The 22900-nt window shown below is 44.9% G+C and overlaps 1 protein-coding gene across 3 annotated transcripts in view; it reads left to right on the top strand.

The window, feature by feature from the left end:
• LOC119457527 (uncharacterized) overlaps positions 1-22900 on the top strand; it is an 85044-nt gene that overhangs the window by 33000 nt on the left and 29144 nt on the right. For all 3 annotated transcript variants that reach the window (XM_037719141.2, XM_037719126.2, XM_037719133.2), the window contains 6 exons: positions 6580-6733; positions 6812-6913; positions 9898-10045; positions 20612-20747; positions 20841-20947; positions 21217-21286. In XM_037719141.2, coding sequence (XP_037575069.1) covers positions 6580-6733; positions 6812-6913; positions 9898-10045; positions 20612-20747; positions 20841-20947; positions 21217-21286 — 717 coding nt within the window. The remainder of the gene's footprint in view (positions 1-6579; positions 6734-6811; positions 6914-9897; positions 10046-20611; positions 20748-20840; positions 20948-21216; positions 21287-22900) is intronic.

Here is a 22900-nt window from a genome sequence, read left to right as displayed (position 1 = left end):
ACATAAATATAGGCTGATGATGATGATAATGATGAAATGGAAATTGCTTAAACGTAACAACAGCCTCTAAATTGATTGGTTTTGTATTTGGGTATTGCAAAAAAAAAAAAAAACACAATTAGAACCAACATTTTCGCAACTCTCTGTAAACGGAACCATAGAAGGAAGCTCTAAATGTTTTTTTTTTTTCCAGGAAGAGGCAGGATCTGAAATGTATTTTTTTTTACACCTGTCTTCTATTCAGAAAGCTATCCCAAAAAGCGGTGGCAAAGTCTCAAACAGGCAAAAATTTGATAGATTTTTGATACATAGCGTTTAACAGAGACCCAGACAGCATTGCGGCACTGCCACTTGCACCATAGACGACCAACAAAAGGATAACCAAAATTTCGGCTGCCTTACAGCGTGCTGTTTGATAGCTTGGACTCCCTCTGCTCGACTGCGTGTTATTCCGCCACCGAGTGGAGCAGTAAGCACTATTTTTGTTTTTATACATTGCCCGTGCTTCCTAGAAACCGAAACAAGTAAAGTCTAGTCAATCCAGTAACCATCGACCATTCCAGAACCACGAGACAAACTAGCTGCTACATTCACTTCTTTATGTTTAACATATCCAACAGTGTTAAGAGTGTGTATGACATAGTGCTGCACCTCTGCACATCTTTCTCGGTAAATGGAACTCCTGTTAATTGGAACATATTTCTCAGGTCCCTTGAAGTTTCACTTAACGTGATTCTACTGTATCTTCATAAATAGTAAAAGAACCCAAAACTGCAGTAACCTGAAAGTTTTTTTTTGTCAAAAATTTGTTTCTTTTGATATATGTTGAAGAATACTCACAAAAAAGAAACCTGCATTTTAATGGTGAAATACTATTCAGTGTTTCACTGCCTCACATATAGCACTGGAATAAGCAACAGATTTCTCCCTCTACCTTTAAGATGAGATTGAGATGTATGTGTTTGTTTCTGATGAATCTGTATGGTACAGCAAAGCTCATAATTTGCAAATATTCCTCATGCATGAGATGTGAAGTAATGGTACCCTTTTCTATAATGGTACATTCGGCTGATCCCTGCCACGCTCTGACTCGTATTGCAATGATGCGGAGCACCCTCTTCACTGAAACCAGAGAAAGCACGAGCTAGCTGAATGTGCAGCACCTCACCAGAGCAATCGGAGGCCAGAAGAGGAAACACGTCAGCACTTCCTTCGTTGTAAACAAACAAAGTGTGCTGATGCGGAAATATGCCACTGCGGCTGACGTCACATCAATAACGGAAGCTGCAGAAGCCACGTGACCGGAACTCCACCGTATCTTGGTCACACTCTGAGGTTGAAGGTGAGAGCGCCTCTGAGCGCTCTGAGCTGGACCGCGGCTCTCTGTAAGAACCAGCCGAATGTGTTCAGAGTCCTCAATTTCGATCAGCCGAATGTAATGCGCGCTGCCAGAGCACTCTGGAGCGCTTGAAAACGACCAACCGAATGTACCATAACTCTTCCATTGTAGTTTTGGAAGCCATTTGAAGAAATTCATGACACTTATGCTGTTGCAATCTGCGTACACATTGATGTGCAAATTAATGTTAAAGAACCCCATTTATCCACTACGGCTTCTCTCCTAGCCCAGCTGTAACTTTGGAATGTTACAGTCAATCTGAAATGCCATGTGATGCTCTCTTTATTTTGTTGGTAAGCTTTAACGGGTCGTGCGGGTCTTCATTGAGTCACAGAATAAATGTAAAGGGACACTAAAGAAACAAAATTATTCAAACTGTATTAGTAAATTACCCTTCTATCCCAGAATATCAAATCTTGCCGTGAGAGCATGCCTGGTAAGCAAGAAAAGACGCAGCAACGAAAGACTGGTGGCAATACCGCCTTGAAGTTTCCGCACCAGGCCTCACCATGGCGTCATGGATTTTAATGGCACCTGCTCGGGCCAAGTTAACTTGTAATTGGTAATGATGGACTACATTGTATTATTCTCAAAGAGCCAAAGACTGAACTTGGCAAGTTTCACCAACTTTTGCTGCACCACAACGGTTTAAACACAAGGAAATACTTTCAATTTCTTGATGTCACACTGACACACTAGTGCTGGGGTTTCTATGTGAAATTTTTGAAAAATGGAGTTCTGATCTTCATTTCCTCTTCTATAATGAACCCATCACCAAACTAAAATAACATTTTGAAGGAATACTTAATCAGTCTAAACTGACTTGATGTTCCTCTTTATTGTTCCTGTTTGTAAATATAGCCTCTCAATTCATACACAACAGCAGTAATACTGCTAATGAATTAATTGGGACAAAATTGGGACAGAAGGTGTTTGGTGGAACACCGGCCCTTCATTCCTGCCCAATCCTGTCAATGTTGGCTCGAAGCCAGCTACCATGAGAGGCCCAAGTTTGGGGATTAACAGCGGTGTAATGTTGGATGATGATCAGCCACCAGCATCTAACCACATTGCCCCACCTGGCAAACAATGTGCCATTATTGAAATTGTAGTTACTATAAGCTAAGAACTTGTGTCATGTTGCTAACATGTTAGCAACTACAGTTAGTAATGGTAGTGTTAGTAATCGTTACTAACAGGGCTGAGTTACTAACTTTAAAAACATTGTTGCTCTTACTGTCCCTGCTGAATCTTCATGATCAGCAGTTACGACTGCCACTTTATGGCCATAATTAGGTTGCTTCTGTTCTGAACACTTGGTTAACTATAGTGCTCTCTTGACAAATGATAGTAAACTAACAGCCAGTAGGGATTGGATTTTTCAGCATCTGTTTTCTTGAAATTCAGCAGGCATTTATTGGCATCTACTTATTTCTGAAAATTCGGCACTTATCGGCACCTGTATTTTTACAGTACCACCTTTTCGGCATTTTCGGCATTTTTGGCCTTTTGAAAACTGCTCACACATATTTATATTCTGCTGGTTTATTTATATTTTATAACTGCTCACACCTATTGCAGTAGAACTACAAAGAAGTGCGGGGGCGTAGAGGGCATGCGGGTCTGTACATGCCGTGTATTGACGTATGTGCTTGGTGTGGGCAAGTGTTCTAGTATTTCACGAATGGCTTGGCACTGGCCTGCGAAAAAAGATGGGGCCCCCGCAAATTTCTGGAATCTTACTGCATCCACAATGGCCAGTCAGCTTGTGCCTCTTGAAGTACGCTCTCTGGTTGTGTCCTCACCTGGTTTGTGTCCACAAGTTGGCATGCACTAATGCCATTGATGCCTTACCTCGTTACCACATTCCATATCTTTATCCACAGCCAGACACGTAAGCTGATGAGGATACTCAGGAAGAGCGGGGAGGAATGGACCTACACAAAACTCCCTTATCCAATCCCCTTTGTCATAGCTATGTTGGAAAGGCCCCCAGCATTCGGGCAAGGATAGCAAAAAGAAAACCCTTTCACCAAAAACCGCACTCTCACCCCCCACACGCGCGCGGAAGCTTTTGTACTGGCCGAGCACAAGTAAAGGGGGCTTAGGCACGAGCACACAAACAACTTGGGAGTGTCTGATCACGTTGTGCGGACTGAGTGTGATGAGCTATGACGAATTCCTACATTGGGCACTTTTTGGTTGAAACCAAATTCCTAAAATTGGGATTGGCAGGCAGTTTCATCATTTATCGGTAAAAACCCAAAACTCCAATTCTTACTTATAAGTCATTACTGCTGCCAGTGCTTGTCTACGCTTCGGTAGTCTGGGTACCACACCATTCACCGGATATTGATAAGCTCGAAAGTTTCCAAAGGAAAACGATTGGATTCATTTTCAATGGATGCGTCCGGCAGCTGAACCTCATTATAACGAAGTCGTATTTGACGAGAAAATACATTCGTTATATCCGATATTCATTATAAGCGTATATTCGCTACACAAATATTGGCGACAAATTTTTGTTTATTTGTTATATCCAAAAATCCGTTATATATGTTCGTTATGTTGAGGTTTGACTGTATTTCTCTTCCTGTGCACATGCACAGTTCTTAAACTGTTCTTTAGCGTAGTGGTGCACATGTGACCACCTTACCATTCTGCACAAGATTGTATATTCGTCGGCCAACATTGCAGTCACCATCTAGTTCCCAAATTGTTAACAACAATCGTCACCCATCAGCCAGCCAGCTCTTAGGAAGTTGTATGTTGTGCCTTTGTCATGGCGTCCATCTTGATTAGGCAGGAAAGATTTGAGTGACATTTTTTGCACTGGAAATATAAGCAGATGACATGGTCCTATGAGTGAACATGAAACATAATGACAGTACAGGTGCTGACTCTGAACTGGCTTATTTGCTGCCCTGCAAAGTGGGGACTGGCCCCTGCACTTTCATATAATTTTTAGGTGTAGCTGACGAAGGGGAATTAGAGAAAGTGCATTCACTTTTTTAGGACTGCCAGTGTGGCTTTCTTTGTTGGTATGACATGCAGTCATGGGATCTGTCCTAAGTCTTGGCATAGACAGCTCTGTCTTTGTTGGACAGCTGCCATCTTAAGATGTGTTACAACCCTAACATAGATGACAATCAAGACAACATCAAATTCTGCAGTAAAGCGGGGGACTTCGATGTCCCCTGCAAGGCAGACAACACGTATGAAATTGAAGTCACGCAAGCACCTTTATTGAGGCTGCGGCGTCTCACACGTGCTCTTGGGACAAAGGAACGACAACACAGTTGTGCAAACAATCAAAAGGGCATTTATTGCACCTTACATACAGTAATGCACGCTAGCCGAATTGCTACCCGTAGAACATTCACGTGGGAGCACAACAAATCAAGGAAGTTTGACTCACCGCGACCGGATAGCGAGCGAATATGTTCGCCCCATGCTACGATACCATCGCCTAGTTGTTCACGTGTACAGGTCACGCGAACGGTGGCGGGTTCGAATGATCCATATTCGTCCATTCTGGTGTCCTGCTCCTAGCCTCGCGAGATGGTCTCGCGAAGCTGGGATCGGCACATGCACGGAACATCCGCATCGCTCACTGATCCCACGTCCAGAGGAAGCGCCTTCTCCTTCTTGCGCCCATGTAACTCCGCCGTTAGGTGGCGTTAGCCGCACAACACTAGTGTCATCTCTCGCAATGCACGACAACCACGCCGACCTCCGCCGCCGTAGAGCTACGTGGCAAAGCCGGATTACAGGAGACGGGAGCCATGCGGGGAAAACAACATCACGGGATGCGTGAGAGTCGTGCATCCCCACAAGGCTTATGATTATACCAAAAGCTTGTTGACATAGCTGAAATGTCAGACGTTAAGAGTGGGCGCTGTTTAGGTGAAAGGCCTCATCCTAGGCAAAAGCCGGTTTCGGGTAGTTATGTGTATGAGTCGTCAAGGTGTGAAGGTTCATTATCAGTTGTTCATTATGACACAAAGTGGCACCACAGCCTGAAAGATAATGTGAGAAAAATGAGTGACTCTTTATTTTCATGGGTTCTTGAAGAAAATTACAATAACTTTTCGGTTTACCTTGACATCAAAAATTGGGTGGTTGAGGCGAACGTTGTGAACTTAAGTTGTTCAGTTCAGTTCAGTTTTATTTTCCTTAAAGACCCCTGACTTCAGGGGTATTACATAAGGGGTGGGTACAACATTTGACTTTTACACTTGTTCAAGTACACTTGTTCAAGTCTTTCTAAATGTCAAGTTAGATAGGTTTGCTTGCTGGAATGAATGAAATACACCTGCATGTTTACTCGTGCTCAGAATAGAACATTATTTACCCCTGCTGTGTGTTACTCTTGCTACCTGCATGCACTTCTGGGCTTAACATTCTTTGCATTGGCAGAATACATGTATGAAGTATGGTGGGAGTGCTGTACATGGAATGTGCAACTGGTGAGGTGTTTGGGATAACATTGTTACGTAAACAGACCAGTCTGTGTTTAAATGGACAGTGAAACAGTGATTGAGCACATGTTTAACTTTCGTTAAGTAATAATTTGCTGGTGTGCCATATTGTTCGTTACTTGAGCCCATATTTGAAGAGGTCAGATAGAGGCTCAGAAGTGCTAATAGGAGATATTAATATTAACAATCAAAACAAAAAAGCATAATTTAGATCCACACTATGGCTGTGTCACTATTCAAATTCAGATTTGATGAAGTTATCTTAATACTGTTTGACTAAATTTTATGTATGACAAGCAATCTGTTGTGCACATTATGGCCAACAAATGGTTTATGCAGTCTTGGGTGTGTCCAGTTGATGTTCTGTGCTGTTCTTGTCAAGAGATCAGCACCAATGAACCTTACTGATTACTGCTAGCTTCTGTACAGTGGGGAATGTGACAAACTTCAATATTTCCTTTATTTTTCATCTGAATGGCTACACATAGGGCTTTTAGGTATGAATGACTAAGCGTGGGGGATAGGGAGGGGGGGGGGGGATAACAACCTAGGACAGCAGTTCTTAAGCCACACATGTTTTAGCTCTCTTTTTAATTTAGTTAGTGCATATGCACTGATTAACTATTCTGTCCATATTCACTCTTAATATGCTAAATAATTTTTTTCGCATTCACTAAAGATGTAATGTTTTTCTTCCAGAACGAATGCTAGATGCCATGATACCTTATTTGCGCATTCTCAAACGGCATGTTTGCTTGGCACCTGGACATTTTGGCATCCATTTGCTATTTCATGTGCTTTATCGGCTGTATGCTGATCTGAGAAATACGACTGTTGCAGCATCGTTGACTGAGTATGCAATTTTATCTTTCCAAGGCTTAAAAAAAGAGAATAGGTTAGTAAATATATCTGGTATGCTTTCTGCCAACAGAGAAATTACACGTCTAGTCATAAACATGACTATGCTGGGACCATTGTATTGCCGCAATCTGCTGAATTTTCTGAAGTGCATTGAGACTGGCTTCCCTGAAAGGTAAGATATTTCAGCTTGGTAGCCTTGCAGACATTTATTTCAGCAGTTTTTTAACCACTTGCAAAGTAAGCGGATGGTGAAATAAACACCCATGTTCTTGAAAAGGAATGTATTCAACTGGTTTATTAAAAAAAATTTGTTTCCTACAGAATTAGAGCTCTAACTAAAAAAAGCTACGGTGCCCGGGGCTAGAAGAGACATAGGCTTGGGAGAGTGAGCAGAAAATTTGGAGGAGGTTCATTACATAGATGAAACACATTGTAACTAAGCAGACAGAAGAGACAATATGGCCCACCTCCTCTCAACTGTTTTGTTTATCTGTTGTTCTTTGTTGCGCTGTAAGTAATGGGTACCCATTGTCTAGGCTATTAGTCTGCTGTTTTATGTGCACTCATCATCAGGTATATCTTTAAGGCGTTGTTTCTCTGAAAAAGCACATACAAAGCTGCCTGGTAGTTGAGCTTGCTAGTACATTATTGTGTCTCCGGCACTTAACCCTGATGATCTCAACCCTCCCTGAAAAGTAGATTGGGACATAGAGATATAACTGTCTGTATATGTACAGATATTTGCTTAAGCATTCTTGAGTATATGAAAAATTTGTCTACGGTGGGGGAAAAAAAACTGTGCAAAGACAGGAATGAGTCGGCAAATGTTATGCAAGTGCTGGCTGACACCTAAGAAGTGTTAATTATTTAAAAGGAATTGTTTTACATGGAATGCAATGCACATATTGCATCCAGTATCAATTCCAAACACATAGCGATAGAGAAATGTGCATCTGGGTTCCATTGTCATTGCATTGCTTTTAAGAGTTTGATGCAAGGGTGATTATCCTGCTGATTATCCAGCTCACTCGGCCAGGGGTCTTAAACTCATCTCAGGTACTGTGCTGCATATGTTGGATCTGCAGGCCACACAATGGAATCTCTGAGCAGAGGAAAGCAGCTTGTAAGAGCAGAAGCAGACAAACCCAAATTTCAGTGAAGTGGAGTTCAAGACAAAGAGACCCAGCATGCTACTTGTTCTATCTTTGGAGCATTTTCCTGACAAAGATGTGCTTCTGGGTCCTGCAAAAATTTTATGCAGCCCTCCTGCCTCACTGCCTCTCAGCCACAGCTGTTGTACCTGTGGCAGATGTGGTGTTCGACAGCTTACTATTTACATTACCAAGTTAACACTTCTGAGGTTAAAAAAGCTAGCTGTTTGGTACGACTATGGCAATTGGTTTGAATTATTGGAAAAACCAAGCGAATAATGTTTGAATGATTGGGCTTTCACTGCATTTTGATTTTTGACCTAGTTTTTTTACACTGCAACACATTTTTTCATATGTCAATTAAGCTTCTGTATTTCATTGGCATAGAATTTGGCCTAGGAGACCCTGGGCCATTTTTCTTTGTGTTCAGTTTACGCTTTTTTTCCTTATGGATTACTGCCATACTTGTTCACAGAGTTGTTAAACTCGCATGGCATGTGAAGGCCCGAGTGCACGGTGGCTGTGGCAGCACAGCTCAATTTCTCAATAACTGATCAACATTGATAATTACATTACTGTGTCACAGTGGCATGCCATTATTGGACACTCCTGAACGTTTCTTTTGAATGGGTACTTTGTAAGAAATTAGTGTCAAGTAGTTTTCAGCGCTTAAAATTTCTCCTGCTTTTCAAAAAAGGACTTATATGCAACTCCTTCATTATAATAATATATTCAAAGTTCATGAACACCTTCACGGCCAGCAATATTTAGAGGAGTTATCTTTGATACTTCGCTTTTAGTATGTGTAATACGCTTATGAATTTGCTGTTCCAAAACATATCAGAAGAAACCAAACGTATCAATCTGTTGTTAATTTGCAGTACAAGGTACCGCCAGAATTCTGACATGTCATTCACCCACGTACAGTCAGGCGTGTTAAAACTGTTACACAGTAGAACACATTCTTCTGGAAAGGAACACACAACTTTACACAACTGATGCAATACAGTGTGATCTCTCTTGCATGAAAAGGCACCGACAACGAATCTACCTTGCTTAACAGTCTGGCTTATGAAAAACATTTTGTTCTGTTTTGCGATTTTTACTCTCAAATGCATAACAAAAATGTGTTTAGTTTGTCATTGCAAGATTGTGTCAAGGAAGGAAGGAAGGAGGAATAGATGGAAAGACAGGGAGGTTAGCCAGTTCTCAGACCGGCTGGCTACCATGTATGTGTCATGTCTATAGGGCTCTTTTATGAATAACTTGCTGATTTACTGAATTACTGATTTTTTATGAATAACTTAAAATGATTTATTTTCATAAATGAAAAAGAGAATGTATTATGTGTATAGGTACTTGTTATATGAATAATTCTCTCGGTCCAATTATCCAGCATCATTCTTACCTATGTAACTCAATAAGGCAGTCTGTCAAAAAAAAGAAAACATTTGCTTGGGTCTATTTGCTTGGGATATTTATTGGTGGAGAAGGGTTACATTGCATTGTAAAGGAATCAGACTCATCCTAGCAAGCCTTGAGAAGTTTTCGTGCTCACTAGCTTGGTGTTCTTTGGCCATATCTGGCACTTGCACTATAAAACACCGTCATACACACTTTTCCTACTCTAAACCAGCCCCTGTAGAAGAAAATACTTCAATCCTTGGCATCACAGTGATGTACAAGTGCTGAGGTTTCTGTGTGAAATTAAAAAGTATGAAGTTTGGTCTTCACTTCTTCCACTAGTTACAACAAATTTTGTTCAAATTGATTCTAGGATTGCCTAATGAGAGCATTTATGCATTCCACATGTATTTGAATAGAGACACTGGAGTTGGCCCCAAGTTAAGAGGTTTCTCTCTTAATATCCCTCGTACCTGTCTCATAATATGCACTCAGTTTTCAATTTAGTTTATCTGAGCACAGGGCATATATTTGCTGGGCAACTTCAGTATATATGTATTGTAAATAAGCAATCCATTGGCTCTCTACAATGGCCCTGCAGTTCCCTGAGCCAAGTAGTACTGATGGAAGCTGTGGATATGGTGACTGGACAAAGCTGGGAGGACTGTGTCCAGGGCAGTGCCGTGGAAAGCTGCCTGCTTGTACTCACAGCAGCTGTGCAGAAGCCAGGCAATTTGTGTCGACCAAAGGTCAGTGTGGTGCACGTCTGCATGTCGCTCTGTGAGACCACTGCAGCAAGTCTCAGAGGAATGTGCGGAATGAGCTAAGTTTTCCTGGTGCCGCGAAGATTTACAATTATTCAGGAGCCGCCTGCTCAAGTAAAATTCAGAAGGAAAAATAGAGGCCATTCTTTTGCAGGAAAGACAGAGGACGGCCCAGTAGATGTGCTCTGGCCTGCTGCTACTTTGCACAAAATAATTCATTTGTCAGGCTTAAAGGGTCCCTGAAACGGTTCGGACAAATTTTGTAGACACGTAGGGTACAGCTACAGTAAAACATTCGCACAACAATTTGTGTGAAGCGTCTCATATTAAGAGACTTACGGACGATTACAAGTTACCCTCCTGTCTATCTATGCTTTTTCTCTTCAATTCGTTCGTCGAGTGATCAGGGCTAAGCTCCGCCTTCACTGGCTCTACGTCATGATATAACGTCGTGTTGTCTACTTCCGGTGTTCTTGCAGCCAGCGTGCGAAGCCTCTCCAACCTCTCCGCCAGCCGCCAGGCACTCGATCCAAAGTGACAGCTTCGAAGTAGCGTGCATTGCGAGCATTCTGTCGCAGCGCCGAGCGCGTCCGGTATTTCGGTAACCACAGTCGAGCTCGACATTTTGACGGTGCGTGGAAGCGTAAACTAAAGCCCCTCCATACTACTATTGCTGCGATGACGGAGCTTCAGTCAGCGCAGACGTAAGTGAGCCGAGTGAGCGGCCTGATCGGTCTGCATGGTCCAGCCACCTGGTGGCGCAGAGCTTAAGCAGTCAAACGAATAGCTAATATTGCTGTAACCAAGTATAAAACATTTTGAACATCTAGAAAAACAATGTGTTCACGATTACGCTCCTTCCAAGAATTTACACCAGCAGCAAAGTAGAATACACTTGATTACTGCTATATTAGTTCTGTGTTTGGTTGAGCGCTGTGCCACCAGGTGGCTGCACCGTCCAGGCCATTCACGTTTGCGCCTCCGCTCATGCCTTGCCTTGCAGTGACGTGCTCCGCAGCGGTTGCGGCGAACAGTAGTTTCATTTTTATTCGGTACGCGCGTCGGCCGCGTGCCTAAAAAACTGCGTAGTCGCCATCGATGATCGCATAGATGGCGTCCGCGGTTTTGACCGCCAGTTGTTGCAGCGAAAGGTAGTTCATTCGTCCAGACTTGGTGCGTGCGTCGGGCGCGTGCCTTCAGCACCGCAACGTCGCCGTTCATAATCGCGTCGATAGCAGTCGCGGTTTTTTCTGCAGCGGTTGCGGCAAACTGTTGTTTCGTTTTGACTCGGTGCAAAGCTGCCGAACTTAAAGAGCACCGGCTACATCGCGATTATGTTTTCGTCAGTGAGCTGGCGAAAACATAATCGCGATGTGCGCGCGATAGTACAAAGCGTGTCTACATGCTTGGTCTACATGTTTGCATACGTGCAGGGCTTGAAAATTGTTGTTTTGGTTATAATGCGGTACCGCTTATAGTGCTGATATTTGCGACTCCGGCGACTTACATTATAAGCGGTCTACACTGTATTCAAATCATACAGTGCCGTGCGTACCTCACTTTCCTTGAATTCCTGATCCATAAAGTTGCATTCTGCCCCTAAGTAATCGGGGTAACTTACTTCCTGATCCACAGTCCTGAGAGGCAAGTATTTAGCTGCCAATCGCTGCATTATGCTCTCTGCGCTTGCAGTCTGACTTTCCTCTCAGCTTCACCACTGCTGTACGTCTATTCGATTTAGTGCCTTTTTCATTGAGCAGATGCCTGAGCAGATTCCAATTGCCTCCACGTTTTATCTTTCCATCTATAGAGTTACACGCCTCATTCCAGTGTTGTTTCTGCAAATATCGGGCATGCTCCTCGATATCCCTATTGAGCTGAGCAATTCGCTTCCCAAGTCTTCTGTTCAAGCGGTGTGATTTCCATCTTTGTAAATTTGGTTGCTTGGCTTCTATCAAATGCGCAAATCTACTGTCCATTTGTGCGACCTCTTACTCAGTTTCTATAGCCTTAGTTGCTGCATTCAAGTCGTCCCTAAGCTGAGCTACCCACTCTGGTGGTGTGATTTGCCCCTTTCCTTCTGTTTCCGCTCTCTCCTTTCTGATTTTTCTAAATTGATCCCAGTCTATATAAGTGAAATGCTTTACCTCCACCCCCGTCGTTTCCACCATTATGTGTAGTATGTAATGGTCGCTCCCCAGATCCGCGCCAGAGTTGATCCAGTCTGCCCTGAGTAAGTCCGGGGTAGTGTCCCTACACGTGGAAGTGCCACACCTAGTAGGAAAGGCTGGGTCTGTGATAAGAGAGAGGCCTAAATCCGTGGCAAGATGCTAGATTCCTTCCCCTTTCTTTGTACTCCAGCGGTAACCCCAAGATTGGTGTGGGGCGCATTTTTGGCTACCCCCATGGCCGTATTAAAAATTGCTTTGAAGCTCTGTCTCATCTCGCTGGGACTGCTATATATGTTGAGGCAGAACAAGCTTTGCGCTTTACCTCTGTGCCTTTTTAGAACCATCTCTATCAATATATATACAATTTTGCTCGCCCCTATTTTTAAATCATGCTCGATGTAGGGAATTTTCTTGTCAATTAGGGTGGCAATTCCCCTGCCCAGGTTTGCCTTTGCAGATCGAGTGAAAGCCGGACAGCCCGATCTCCTCCGCTAGAGTTTCCTGCAGCATTATTAATTTTGGCCTATTTTCAACCATTTTGATTATCTGTGCTAATGACGCTCTTTTTGGTGAAATCCTCTGCAATTCCACTGCCACACACTAAGTCTCTTTCTGCTATCCATTTTTATTGCCGTTACCCCCTGACTCGCTACCCCCTGTCACTGTTCTCTTGACTGTACTACAAACCGCTCCTGGAAGCTACTGCCACATTGCCGCTTTCGGCCCTAACCCTTTCTTGTTCATTTCCTGAATCTGCTTTTTAAGTTCTTCATTTGCTTTCTTTAGTGATATAACCTCTCTGATGAGCTGTTCTACTCTGGTATCATTGCTTTGTACCTGCGAGGCTATTGCCCCATTACCTGTTGCTTTCACAGTACCTTTAACTTTCTCTGCCCAGGTAGCTCCTGGCTCCTTTTTCTTGTTGATCTTCAGCTCCTGCTCCTCGAAGTGCACCTGCGCCTCCCAAGACCTCGAACGGGTGTCTACTTCTTGAGCGTGAGCGCTGTCTTGATCTTGAACTGCTTCTTGAGCGTGAGCGCCTCCTGGTGCTCGGAGGGGTCTCCTTTGTCGGTTGAGCCGATTCCATCTCGATGTCCTCTTTGAAGCGTTCTCTTCTCTTTACTCTCACTGCATACGGTATTTGATACCGCTGCTTGCAAGCCTTGTCACCTGTGGGGTGATCTTCACCGCAGAACTTGCATTTGGGAGAGCATATATGATCCTCCCCTGGGTTTTGCACACCGCATCCCCTGCACTGCACCACATCAGGTGTGGGACAAACGTCTGATCTGTGTCCAATTCTGCCACATGCGTAACATACATCAAATTGCTTCCTGTACAGATAGCACCTCACTAGGGTTGACCCATATTTCATGAAATTGGGCACCTTGAATCCGTCGAAGAGCACAATAACCGAGCCCGTAGCTTTAATACGCTGTGCAGCCAACGCCGTTGGGTTGTATTCATGCACAATCTTTTTCGTGATAACACTTTGACTGTCGTTGAGGTTCACTCTTCTAATGACCTCCTTGCACCTAGAGAGGGGGTCCGTTTCATAAGCGCTGACTTGATATTCTGCCTTCATGACTCTAATAGACTTGAGTCGCACATACCTTTCGGCATTATCGGAGTCCGGTGTACTAACCACCATGATGTTCTGTGTGAAGTTGGGGCAGACAATGTCTCCCTTCGCTTGGTCTTCTGTTAGTCCGGCAGCCTCGACGATCGCTTCTCCAATAGCTGTAGTGCTGACCTTGTTCAGGTTGAGGCCTCACCGAGGCCTAACGGTGATTTTCCTGTGCTCCCTCTTGCAGTTGCGGCATCCTTGACGCCTTCGCAATCCGGCGCTTGAGCTTGTTGGCCCCGTCGGCACCTTTGTTGGCGATCTCCTTTCCTTGTAACTCTTGGGTCAAATGGGCGGTTCCACCAGCTCCCCAGGTCTTTCCCGCAGATCGCGATATTTGGTTGGTGACCACCTGCCAACCCATTCCTTCCTCGCTGTCTTCCGTCTCCGAGGAGACGTCGTCGTCCATACGTGTACCAGCCATGCCGACTTGGCGAGGCTCGCTAAGCCTACGTGGCGTTAGGCCTAGCGGAGCTCCCACATTTGATGCACACAAGAAAGTGATAAAAGTCCGAAAAAAGCTGGCCCACCTTGTTCAAAGGTATCCACTGATTCGCATTAACTTCACGAATCCGATGATGTGCTTGAAACCGTGGTCCTGCCAAAATTGCCTGCAGAATCATTCAAAAACGAGACAGAGCCGATGCGGGGCACATCTGCTCTCCTCTTCTTCTGCTCGAGCATTGTGGTAAGCATTTTATTTTGCCATACAAACCATAGAAAAGTTGACGGTGCATCGGCTGCTCAGTGTTATATTCAATATATTGTTAAAACCGGTATCATTATACAGTTAAACCTGGATATAACGAAATTGACAAATTCCTGAAAAACTTTGTTATAAAGAGGATTTTGTTATATGCAGGTTCGGCACGAAAATTCGAAAAAGAAACGCTTACCGTACTTACTCGATTCTTACCGCTTACCGCTGGCGTTGTACAAGGTCCGACGTTATCGGCACGAGGGCCAGTGCCATCTGTGGCCAGTCACGCTATGCCAGTTGCGCTGCACCAGCCGAAACGCCATCTCCTCTATTGACCCTTTTTGCGGAGCAGTTTGCTCTAGAGGAACAAGATGGCGCTTTCGGTCGCACGCCATACGTTGCCTCAGCGAATGCGCACGAATACGAAGCCACTACTGCTTCTGCCCTGCTACTATTCAATCAGCTGTCGGGAATGCAAGTGGGTGTTCGCTAATGCACTGTGCCCAATTCATGCTGCAAAATGTGGAACGATAAAGGGAAGACGTGTGCGGTAGTTCGCTGCAAAAATAGTGATTTGCATATTAAGGAATGGAATCAACCTGTGTCACCGCTGCTACATAAGGACTGCCTGTTTTGTCAGCCCTTCACGATGCACGGCTTTCCTTGAGGATAAAAAAGGATAATTCCTCCACCAGCGCTGTATAGCTAACCTCCAAAAAAAGGACTTCAACTCCGCAATATCGGCACTTAAGAGTGAATACCGCTCGTTACAAAAGGAAATAACGCCACTTACTGGCATAGTAAGTTTCTCGCACATTATTTACACACATCTACCCCTACTCGCACGCAAACATACACGCACCCTATCACCAACGTATCAATAATAAAGGAATGTGCGCACGCACACTTGAATCGATGTGCTGAAGCGTGAGTGATGGTGACTACACCACGACACAAATGTTGGAAGCTGAATGTTTCGTGACGGTCCACAGAGTAAACGACGGACTAGCGATAATACGTCTGCTACAAGCTACCACAAAGTAAAGAACATTTACATTCAAAGCTTTGTGCACCGTACGAACAAATCTATCGCAGCAGCACACCCGCGAGCGCAATTAGGCTGAAAATAAGCGATCAGATAGTAGCCTCACAGAGGAACCGAGGAACTTAGTATTACCGAGTCAGAAACATAACAAGCCGCTGCTTCAAAATGTTTGCCAAATAAAGAACGAGAACAGGGATCCTGATTTAATTCATAAGCGGGAAGCTTGGACAGCTTTGAATACATTTGTAGCCTCGCTTTTAGTATAAGCACCCTATACGCTGCTCGCGCCGTTTGGACAAGGCGTAATGAGCTATGAAAGCACTTACATGTCCTCTAAAGCTATGGCCAAAGCTTCGTGTCGTCCACACAGTCAACGTCTACGATATGCGTCGAAACGGAGGTTTGCTGCGCCGCACCGGCGTCACGCGATTGCATTGTAAACACGGAGGCAACAGCGGCAGCTGAGGCAAGCAATGGACGCGTCACCATGTGATAAAAAATGGCAGTGCCCACGGGAGCGCCGGGAAAAGGGTCAATACTCTGACGGGGGCGCGCGCCTTCGGCTGTTATCTTCAGAGCATTTGCAGAACGATCCCAAGCCCGCGCGCCGCTTTGAACGGCTGTCTGTGACCGTCGGCGTAGCAGCGTGGGCACCTTTATTTCTTCGTGCAAAATGGCATTGTGGGTCGGCGCAGTCGGCGCGACCAATGCGCGAATGGGTCAAGAGCCAATTCGGCGCCGGGCGTGTCGGAAGCCGCCGGTTATCTTGGCAGCGCCGGTGCGCTCGACTATAGAGGGGGTCGTTTTTGCCAACGTGACGCCCACGTTTCTTTTTTCTTTGGCAACATCAACTAGAAAAGGAGAGTGCCGGCTTGGCGGGCTAGGCCAGCTGCAGCAAGCGGCAGGATCAGATTTGAATGAAGGGAGGGGGAAAGGTCACGCCCGCGGCGGCAACATCGCCGGGTTGAGGGATGCAGGCCCGCCTCGTGCACGCTTGCATGCACGCACACGTGCGCTCACTCTCGCCTCGCAGTCGCCGTGAATTCGAGCGCGCCAAGCGCGATGCCGCCGCTTCGCAATCCGTCGCGGCAGAGAAGGTGCTTCTGGTTGCTGCTCGCACAAAAATGACAAAATTTGGGCGAAATCTCTAGGTTGTCGGCGGGAAAAATTTGTTGATTCGAGGGGGTCTCCCGCTGCCACTTCGTTGCGTAGAGGTCTCAAATACATATGCTTCTATGGAGTAACGGCGGGGAATATAAAAACTTCGTTATATCCAGGAATTCGTTATATGGAGGTTCATTATAAGCAGGTTTAACTGTAAGTGGGCTTGTATCCAAGCCGATCTACTCAAAATTCTTCCCTGGTGTTGAATGTGGCACATAGAATTAAATGTGTCAGAGTGCAGTGCCATACATGTGTCTTGCCAACCTACAGCATCCCCAAATTATTTCATTGATAACTCTATACTTGATGTTGTCCCTTCGTGCAAACATCTTGAAGTGCATATTAGCAGTAACTTGAGTTGGAATAATCTATAAATGCAATGGTTGCAAAAGCAAAGTGCCGTTTAGGATATAGTATACGTAGGCACTAGGGTTGTGCAAATAGTGGATTTTGAGTTCGAACTGAATAGTGATTTTGGCCGAACATTTTCGAATCGAATATTGAATAGTTGCTGTTCAAAAATCTTGGCCACAAAGTGGCATGCAAGATAATTATTGGATACGTACAATGATTAAGTGGACTAATTTGTGAGAATGAGACCACATTTAATTCAAGTATGACTTATTTATTGGTATACATTTGAGAATGATGATGTCATTTATTCATCACTTTCTCGGATTATTATAGTTTAAATGTTTTGAAACGGTGTTTTTTCGCAAATAAATTTCTGAGCAATTAGGAAGGTTATGAGAAATTTTTAAAGGTCCGAAACTGGTTTTTCTAACTTAGTCTCAGACGGGGTGGCGGTGATGAGAAAAGAGTGCTGGCAACCAGGCCTCCAAGATTGGCAAAGATGATGCTGGTGTATAAACCGTTTTTTCATGGGCACCGCCATTGCGTAGGCAGTGGTGCCATCTATGGGCAGTTGGCATGCTGGCTTGGGCGAACGCCCGTGTTTTATGTTGTGGTGTACTCTCGGTGGCAGTTTCTGGTGTTTTTTTTCGCACTCGCGTGGTCTATTTAGCATGACATGGCATCTTCTACGTGAGGAACGGCCCTGTGAGGCATAGTGAAGGGATTTAGATCTGAATTAATTAAGCGGCTGGAATTTCTGCTGGCGTTAGGGCGGGCAGAACACCCAGCACGATGTGTGCGTGTTTGTTTGAGCTTACAATCAGCCTCGGAGATCAGTTAGGTATTTATGAAAATTAATTTCACGAATGTTGCCTTACTGCAGCATTCTCAGCATTGTAATTCTAAGCTCTGGTTTAGCAGCAATGAGTAGTTATGAAACATATGACGATCCTAACAGCGTGGGTACCGTTCTGCTGGAGAATAAGTTGTGCTGTTTAATTTTACAAGCATTCAAGTTATCTGTAGATACACTGGGCGACTGCCTTGTTTGCTGGGCAAGGTTCCCGCCCACAAATAAAATAGTTTGGTTAACAGCAATCGCATAGCGTACAGTGTGAATCCCACTTTTCGAGTGGTCGAACGACCAGCTGCAGACTGCGTGAGCGTCTGAGGCAGTACTAAATGCTGTGTTATAGATCTTTTTGTTCTGTATAGCGCATGGTCCAAGTGGTCCAAGCATGCGGCATGATTATGTGAAGTCTTACTGCGGCGTTATCCCGTGTTCTGTTTTATTTTCCCACAAAAGGAGGACATAAGTACTTTTTTTTCAGTCTCGTAAGTCCAGTCCTCTACGGCACACTCACGCATCTTACGGAAATTGTGTCCTTACGAATAACTGTTGGATTCCTTTTATGCGATCCCCTTTGTATATAGTGCCTTACATGGCAAAAAGGCAATGCGGATCGAAGCACAAAGCTTGTGTGTATCATATAAATTGGTTTACCAACCACAGTGCTCGCTGTGTTGAGCAAAGCCTTCAGCCGCATACAGAAGGCTAACGGAGACATAGTGATTTGAAGTCTACTAGACTTAAAATGTGTGAGAACGATGCCCGTGGCTGATGCAAATGTTTTATAACAGTTGGCTTTTAGATGTTTCGGGATTGAGTTGGCCGTACCTGAGCACACGTTAACGCTTTAGTTCCCACGTCAAGCGATCAGACAGTGAGAAGATTTTTGAATTCACGCTGGCAATTCACAGACGCCGGTTTTCTTCGTCGAGTGAAAACCGATACATTCAAAATAGTTCACAACACATACACACACCGCGGCTGATCATGCGCGTTGCATTTTTGCACCGCCAAGAGAGATTTCCAGATACTGTAGCTACTGCTGCACCTAAAGGGTAGACAGTGGTTGTTCGACGACCTCGTAAGAACTGACATCCCTAAATTGCACTCAAAACTAGCGAAGACACCTCCAAATTGTTCCGCAGCGTGCGACCGGCAACACATTCAAGAAGTGCTGCGCCGGCTCGCACAAGCCAGAAAGAAGGAAAGGCTCGCCGCGCGCCCTTTCTTCCTCGCCCGATGAAAAGGTCTATACCTGCATTTCTGAAGCTCGTTGCTTGGTTTCTTTTACCTGTTGTTAACCAGAGTTGAGTAATAATATTACTACAATTAATATAGTCAACGTCCGATTTTTCGGACTCCCTAGGAGCCGTGAAAACGTCCGAAAAATCGGGCACTCCGAAAACATAAATGCGTGCCTTTGACTGTTCCCAAGGGCTCAAATCGCCACAGGCACGTCCGAAATAGCCTTAAAGACCTGCCAGTACACTTATTAGGCGTATTGGTGCTCGTACTGAGACAGGAGACGGCGGGTGAATACATGCCGTGTCCCGTGACAATTGCTCCTTCCCACTCTTGGTATGCTTCACCGCGTAACACTATGTACTGAGGCGAAGCTGACTTTTGGGAACTGGCATCACACAACGCGTCGGGCTTTCCGAGCTTCGAAGCCATTGGCAAGGATCACAAAGGTGGAGTGAGCGCCATTTTAGTTCACCAACTGCGGCGAGCTGTTTCAATTTCAACGGCACCGAACAGCAAGAAACTTTGGTAGCGAACGTCGAAGTAGCTAGGCCTAGCGTTGCCGCGGTGGTGGCTAGCTACGGCTGCCAGTGGATCTGATTATTAGACAGTAAACAAACTCATGACCATTTGCCAACACATCGAAAAGCACGAATATTACAATTGCTCTCGAAGCGAATATCGAATAGCGCAATATTCGAAACTACCATTCAAAAATTCAAATATTTGCACAACACTAGCTAGTATGAACTTTATAAGCTTGTTCCAGTAGCACTGAAGTAGCTGATATATATCTCTAACATTCAACCACTTTTGGAATATCTCTTATCGGTATGGAACCCAAATAACATCATACCGAATGCTGGCCTATAAGCCATACAAAATCGCTTCATCTGCTTTATTGTCTCCTGTTGTAATAACTGTTGTCGCCCATCTAGTTTATCATGAATGAAATCATCTCTAAATCTTCTGTCGCTCACTGACTTTTGCAAGATAGCCTGAGTCAGTCTGTTTCATAAAATATACTACCACAATCAACATCTTCAAACCACATTAGCATCCAGTCACTGAAATTCTTTGGCATGGCAGCTGTTTGGCAGCTCATTGTCAAGTTAAGCAAGCCTACTTCATAGCTTTTGTGGACCATGAATCATTTAGTTTTCATGACACTAAGTTAAAGGAGGTACAGTAACAGTTTGTCTGCTGTGAGGGAACCCTACAGTGGAATAGTTTTTCCACAACAACATGGATTACGGTTGGGAAACTGAATTGGTTCTTTTTTTTTTTTTGACACTGGCTAATTTAACCTGATGAGAATTGTCTTCCTAGGATATTTCATGGTACTGAGTCTTCATCCTGGCATTGGCCCAGCCCTTACTGATGTAGGCTTTGGCCTTGCAGCAACTGTTCCACTTCATTGAGGGCCTGGTCGCCAACCAAGGGCTCTCTGCCCACCGTGGATGGTTGCTGGGAAATAGGCTCATCGATCTCTGCTGCAGTGTTGTGCTGCACCAAACAGACCATGCAATCGGCTCAGGTTAGTGCCCTGTTGAAAGCATGACACAGTTTTTGTGACGACATTTAAGTTGATCTTATTTGTTAGTTCACATTTACTGTTTGCATATTTCAGACCTGTGCACAATCCTGTCATATTTAATGGATTCTTCAGAAGATGTTGATGTCAAGAGTCGGGTCAAGCTGCTGTATGCGTCTCTTTCTGCGTTGTCGGAGTCAAAGGTGCGTTTCTACATTTGGGTAGTAGAAGGTGGGTGCTCGTGTAGGAGATGCTGCTTGCATAGTCATTGTGCTAGTAGTGGCTCATTCACGCTGATGTTTTTTATTGTATGTAATTCAGATGTGTGAAATGCTGTGGGTAAGTTAAATACCACCAGGCATGCTTACTGTACTACTCGAACTTCTTTACCAAAAGAAGAGCCCTAGCTTTTAGCAGTCTACTGTTTTTATGTGTTTCTTTACTCTTCTTTTTTTTGTTTTCCATTTTGCAGGCACAACAGCTGCTGCATTGTTGTAGTCATGACCCAGTCTTAGACTCTGAGAAAGACTGCAACGTTCTATGTTAGTATGATTTCTCTTCTTTTAATACCGAGTCACTTGCTAATACAGTGGAATCTCAATGATACGATCACGGCTAATACAAAGTTCCGGATGATATGAACTTTTCTGAGGTCCCGGCCGAGCCCCATTACTTTGCAACGTGCTAGAGAACGGTTGCTACGAATCGATTTTCGACCCGCGTTGGTTGATACGAATAAACGCCGCCCCACCGACGGCCGCGAAAGAGAACAGCGCGCAGTCACGTGCGTTTTCCCTTTCTCTTTTGGTGCGGAGGCGTGGACGCGACGCCGGACAGCGCAGAAGCCGCGACTGGGCGCGAAGAGTTTGAAGCGGTAGCGCTTTTGTTGCTTTTGTGCTTTTCTTTTGTCTCTTCGCTCGCTGCGACGGCCGCGCTACCGCACTTCCCCACGCGCTACCGCCGCAGCAAGCGAAGATTCGTGCGGTCTATCGCTTCAACGGAAACTGAGCGGCGTAAGCACAGTGCATACAAAAGTATGCGCTGTGGAGATCGCTTTCAAGATACGGTGCGCGCGACAACACCAAAAGCCGGCACAGGCGCAAAGTACAAGAACGCATTTGTTGGCAGAGTAGGGGCCGCCCCCCCCCCCCTCACTCCCTCCCTCCCGCGCTACCTTCCTGCTTTGGTCCTTTCGCGTGGGGAGATTTCGTCGCCAGTTACCCTTGCGCTCGGTTGCAAGATACGCATTTGGCGCCCCAGCACAGCGTCGCCCCCCCCCCCCCCTCCCTCCCTCCCTCCCATACCCCCACGGCCTTTCGCGCAATGAAAGTCGCGTTTGGTCTCCGCTGTGCATTCGCTGTCCGTGAAGGCGCGCGTCCTTTCACTAGCACATACAGCGCACGATGACGACTTTATCGCCCTTGGACTCGTGCTCCACGTCTCATGCTCCTCCTCCGCATCGCATTCGTTGATCTCTCCCATCGGTGGGCGCACCTCGTGCTCGCTACCGCCCTTGTCGGCGAGATTTTCCTGCGGAAGCCGCAATTTCGTCTCACGTGGCTACACTGTAAGCGGTATGCGTATACATGGAATTCTATGGGAGGGTAAACGGGAGTCAGAAAAGGCCGCGTTGTAGCCAGTTCTGCACTATAAACGGTTACGTTATAAGTGGTCTATACTGTAAATGCTTTTTACGTACGTGTGCCTGAGTGAGTTCACCTCTAGACTCTTTAATTTAGCTAATTTTAATTGTGTTTCGATGATACGAATTTCGGCTAATACGAATTTTTTTCGTGACCCCGTGAGATTCGTATCATCGAGATTCCACTGTACTTTCACACTGATTGTGCTGGAAGTATGGCAGAAGCATTTGTCTTATATATAATCTTGCTTTGTGTGCGTCACTTGAGAACTAAGCTTTGTTCACTCTACTTGGGAGGCAAATTATTTTATTGTATAACCATGTTGTGTTTGATTGGGAGATTTATCCTTGAGAGATGTAGCCTTGTTAGGCGTGTTCTTAAAGTGCTTTCCCTAAACCGAGCGCACTCATGTGCAGAAAGAAGAAAGTCTACATTAATGTGCTATTTGCATGATTGAGTGCAAATGTTTAAAGACAATTGTTGAAGGCGTAATCCTATGCTTGCACCTAGCCT

Source organism: Dermacentor silvarum, chromosome 1 (genome assembly GCF_013339745.2).
Source record: "Dermacentor silvarum isolate Dsil-2018 chromosome 1, BIME_Dsil_1.4, whole genome shotgun sequence".
NCBI classification, from domain to species: Eukaryota; Metazoa; Arthropoda; class Arachnida; order Ixodida; family Ixodidae; genus Dermacentor; species Dermacentor silvarum.
Note: the sequence above shows the minus strand (reverse complement) of the source record. Positions and strands in the feature narration are given on the sequence as shown.